Source organism: Apteryx mantelli, chromosome 24 (genome assembly GCF_036417845.1).
Source record: "Apteryx mantelli isolate bAptMan1 chromosome 24, bAptMan1.hap1, whole genome shotgun sequence".
Taxonomy (NCBI): Eukaryota; Metazoa; Chordata; class Aves; order Apterygiformes; family Apterygidae; genus Apteryx; species Apteryx mantelli.
In genome coordinates this window covers 2,408,227-2,413,211 of record NC_090001.1, presented here as the reverse complement: position 1 = coordinate 2,413,211, position 4,985 = coordinate 2,408,227, and the positions used below count along the sequence as shown (strand labels likewise).

General features: G+C 52.5%; 1 protein-coding gene across 1 annotated transcript; it reads right to left on the bottom strand.

The window, feature by feature from the left end:
• Positions 1-203: 203 nt before the first annotated feature.
• LOC136994148 (olfactory receptor 14I1-like) lies at positions 204-1,097 on the bottom strand (the record flags this gene model as incomplete). The annotated part of the gene is made up of 1 exon (XM_067310394.1): positions 204-1,097. A coding segment is annotated over one exon (894 nt), but the record flags the coding sequence as incomplete, so codon positions are not given.
• Positions 1,098-4,985: the final 3,888 nt, after the last annotated feature.

The following is a 4,985-nucleotide window of genomic DNA, read 5'->3' as shown; positions in this document are numbered from 1 at the left end:
TTTTATTACAATGAGTCGGTCTCCTAATCCAGTCCTTACTGACTAATCAGTTTGGCAGACAGCGTTTGTGCCTCTGGAGAAGTGGGATGAATTCAAGTATTTGTGTACAAATGACGACCACAGGCAGAATGCCCAAAGCATAAGAGTTGCCCAGGTAAGTTGGAAATCCCTTGTGAGGAGAGATGGGCAGCTTATTGCTCCTGAAGTAGTACCAGTTGAACCAGTTTCTTCAGGGCGTCCTTGAGCTCCTTGTTCCTCATGCTGTAGATGAGGGGGTTCACTGTTGGAGGCACCACCGAGTACAGAACAGCCACCACCAGATCCAGAACTGGGGAGGAGAGGGAAGAGGGCTTCAGGCAGGCAAAAATTGCAGTGCTGATAAACAAGGAGACCACGGTCAGGTGAGGGAGGCACATGGAGAAGGCTTTGTGCCGGCCCTGCTCAGAGGGGATCCTCAGCACAACTGTGAAGATCTGCACATAGGACAGCACAATGAAGATGAAACACCCAAAGACTAAACAAAGACTAACCACAAGCGCCCCAAGTTCCCTGAAGTACGCCTCTGAGCAGGAGAGCTTGAGGATGTGGGGAATTTCACAGAAGAACTGCTCCACAACATTGCCTTGGCAGAGTGGTATGGAAAATGTGATAGCAGTGTGCAGGAGAGCATAGAGAAAACCACTGCTCCAGGCAGCTGCTGCCATTTTGACGCAAGCTCTGCTGCTCATGATGGTCCCATAGTGCAGGGGTTTGCAGATGGCCACGTAGCGGTCATAGGCCATGACAGTGAGAACGGAATACTCAGTTGAGATGAGAAAGTAAAAATGAAAGACCTGTGCAGCACATCCCCAGTAGGAAATGGCCCTGGTGTTGCTCAGGGAATTGGCCATGGATTTGGGGACAGTGGTGGAGATGGTGCCAAGGTCGAGGAGGGAGAGGTTGAGGAGGAAGAAGTACATGGGGGTGTGGAGGCGGTGGTCGCAGGCTATGGCTGTGATGATGAGGCCATTGCCCAGGAGGGCAGCCAGGTAGATGCCCAGGAAGAGCCCGAAGTGCAAGAGCTGCAGCTGCCGCGTATCTGCAAATGCCAGGAGGAGGAACTCATTGAAGGAGCTGCTGTTGGACATTTGCTGACGCTGGGCATGGGTGCCTGTGCAAGGAGGAAAAGACAGGGACAAATCAGAGCAGTCTTCTGCAAGACAAACCCTTTGCCTTCCTCACAGAACCTCCCACTTTTCCTCTCTCCTTTACCTTTGCTCAGCTCCCTGGCTGAAGCTCCGCTTTGTGCTGCCTGAGTGTGCCATGCAGAGCAGGGGCCTCTGCTAACGATTTCCAGAGGAGTCAGTGCTGCTCTGCTGGTGGGCGTAAATGGAGGAAGGTGACAACCATTTCCAGTCCTTTGGTGGGGATAGGAGGGGTTTGGGCTCCATGAGCTGAGCTAAGGAGTCTCAGGCCGGTGTCCCAGTGGGAACGTCAATATACTGATGCCCAGTGTTGTTACGGTGAGCACAGTATAGAGACCAGTAATGGGGATCACGCTGGTATTGTGATTGAACTGATACTGCAATTGCTCTATTTTGCTAAGTGTAACTCACACTTGTATTGTGATTTCAGCATATTGCTGTGTCACTCTGCTAAATCAAAAATCCTGTGTAACGTCCAATATCTTCAAAGAAGTAAATGTTGATATTCAACATTACACCGTCCATGTGTGGAATAGCAAAAAGAACGTGGTCAGGGAGAATTGGACTCTGACAAGCTCTCCTGCCAGCTGTCTTGGAAGATCCTTGTGCGGGATTCATCTCCCCCAGCCTTGCCCTCCTGAACACAAGTGTTTGTACCTGAAGCAGCCACACCAGCTCCCATTCTAGCAAGGCAGGGAAACTGTCACGTGAAGGCAGCGGGTGCCCGACCCTTTCTGGATGTCTCCGTTCCAATGTGATAGATCCTCTCCTCACACCAATTTTCCATCTGCTCTTCCTCTGTAGTGTGAGTGGGGAGTGACTAGCTCTGATGTACACATCCTGCAGCAGATTATATCTACCCCTTATGTGGAAAGACTCTTCAACATTTTGTCACCTATTTTCTCCGGAATATAATCTTCAGCGGAGGTGTCTGATTAGATATTGATTTAGCTTTTAGATACCTCCATCTCACCGTGGGAGCATTCTTTGACAGGGTAGAAACCTTTGGCATTTCAACTGCTCTGAGCATGAGCATCTGTGCATCCCAAGAGGAAAAAAGGGCTCATCGTGACTTTCTACAGAGTCACGGGATGTGGTCTGTCCATGAGTCTTGCCCCTCATGGCCCTGCCCTTGCACCTCACTCACCTAAAGGACACTCACAGTCACAAGTTTCTCTCAGAAAGAAACATGACTGAGCTGATAGCCGAGGACTTCAGGATTTAGGGGAAGATCTCCACATTCTTCTCTCTCAGGTCAGATAGGGATAGAGTGATGAAGAGCATGACAAGGTCAACTAATTCGCCAACTCCTTGCATTGCATCTCCTGGAGCCGCACAGGGTTTGGGGGGCTGGGGACAGCTTACTCCTGCGCACACCCCTCTGTTGCACAACTTGCAGGGCAGCTGTCTGAACTGCAGCTGAAACTCCCCAACCCCAGGCAGCCCAAGAGAAGACAAGGAGCAGCAAGGACAGGAGGGCAAAGAAGGAGCAACACAGTGATGCTGCTGCAAAGGGAGGCAAGGAGAGAGAGACAGATGAGCATGCAGGAAAGCTTTCATCTTCGCCAGCTGGACATGACACCTCAAAGACAGCAACACTGCAGGGCAGTCGCTCTCAGCCCATTTGCTGGGCAGCATGAAATGGGCCCGTGGCAGGAGAGATGCCTCTCTCCTCTGCCGCAGGTCTGGCTGCAGAAGAGGTGGCTCATGGCCTGCACTCCATGGCTGTCAGGACAGAGGATCTGCTGGGTGGGAGCAGCGACACAGAAGACTGGCTCGGAAGAAGGTGTCTGCATCAGAGGGATTGACCATCACTTGCCCAAATCCTTCCTCCCATGCTGATTCCATTTGCAGTTCCCTCTCATTCCCTGCCCATCTCGCTGCCTGGAGCTCTCCCTGCTGGCAGCTCCTTCTCTATCCCAATGTCTTTTCCCTGCCAGTGCTCACAGACCCCATCCCACCCTCTTCATGCTCTGTTCTGCCCGACAGAAACCTACCGGGACAGGGCGCTGGGCAGAGGCATTGCTGTGCTCAAAGGTCCTGAGGAGCAGGTCAGAAAAACCCTGACAAGGCCATAAAGGTGATGCTGGTGCTGTCTGTGCCTGAGGTGGAGATGAAGGGGTTTGCTGAGCTTTCTCAGAGACCTAGTGATCTCTGAGAGGGAAGGGTTGAGAGTCTCAGTTCCTTCCCAAAGCACAAAACTCTTTCCCCTTTCCCCCACCCCAAATTAGGGAACTCAAAGCACACAGCCTAGAAGGAAAGCTCCTTCCCTCTCAAGTATTCCCTGCCTTGACCTTCCTTTTGAAAAGTGCCCTCCAGAAATGTCCTCAGGGTGAGCTGGAGCTGTGAGCAGCCCTGACCCACACAGCACCCTCTCCACAGCACACTCAGCCTGCCCTGATGGGCTCTCTCCTCCCACCCAGAGCTTCTCCCCGCAGCGCTGTGGGGAGTTTGCTGGGCAGGCTGAGTGCTGACCCTCGCAGGCAGCAGACTCACTGCCCGGGGCACACAGCACCCTGGGGTGCAGGAACACTGCTCTGAATGACAGCCCTGCCTAGACCTGTGGCACACCCTGGCTTCACACCCATGCAGCTCTCCCTGGCAGAAGGCAGCAGGACACCCTGTCCCTGGCATGGTGAGGCAGGGAATCCCCTCCTCCCCTCTGGAGAAGCCAGGAGAGCAAGCCTCAAGAAAACTCTCCGTTATGGGCTGGGTTTAGAAGATCCCTCCAGCAACAGCAGTAGCATTGCCCTGCAGCCAGAGGCTTACCGTGCAAAGGGCTGTGAAGATTCCTCCCACAAGGAGCTCTCCTCTGGCCTCCCACTCCACACTCCCTTTCACTTCCTCTGATTTCTCTAATGGATGTCAGCAACAGCAGGCAGTGCCCGGAGCCCTGCTGCTCTTTGCAGATGAACTGCTCCTGCACACAGCTGTCTCTCAGCAGTGCTGCCAGGTTGCCATGAGCTCCCTCTGTCCCAGGAGCCTGGCCCCGCTTAGGAGCAGAGGCCCAGCTGAAGGCGTGAATTTCTCTGACCCTTGTGCTCCCTCCTCCTGGGACACGTTCACTAAAGTAGATGACAATAATGACCTAGAGTCCCTCTCTAAATCATGCAGAGACACTGAGCATGACTATTAGTTTCATCAGAGGATGGTCATCTAGGACACATGGAAACGTCCCACTCTGGAAGACCCTATATCCATCTCTTAACTACACAGCACACCTAGACAGGGACAAGAAGAGAGTTCATTTTTCCATGGTTCAGGTATTGACTCAGGCGAGTCCATCTGGGCTTCTCATGCCTGTGTAGAAGTCCCTGGGATGGAGTGGGATTCAGCTCTTTCCCACGAACTCCACAAACACACAGGAGGTGGGATTCCCCTTTCTCAACCTGTAGTGAGCACAACATAGACGTCCGCGTGCCAGCTCCTTGTCTAAGCTCCCACTGTAACCAATAGGGATGGAGGGTGGGAGTCAGTTGTCAGCACACAAAAACCTGATGACATTTGAAGAGACAGAGGTGGTCCAAAGCATGTGTTTGCTTGCTGTGATGGAGCAAGTGTGAGACCCACGTCCTTCTAGATCCTCAGCTGGGGGCCATGTAGGGAATTTCCTTGGTCATCTGAAATGACAACGATGCCTAATACTGCTAGAGCTCCACTCCTGAAGCTGAGGCACAAGCAGATCCCTACACTGTGAGCAGTTGATGTAATTCAGTGCAGACAATTGATTTAATGACAGAAATAGGCTGGCAGGGATATGTCAGATTCCTGGGGTTTCACAGAACCAGAGAATGACAGAAT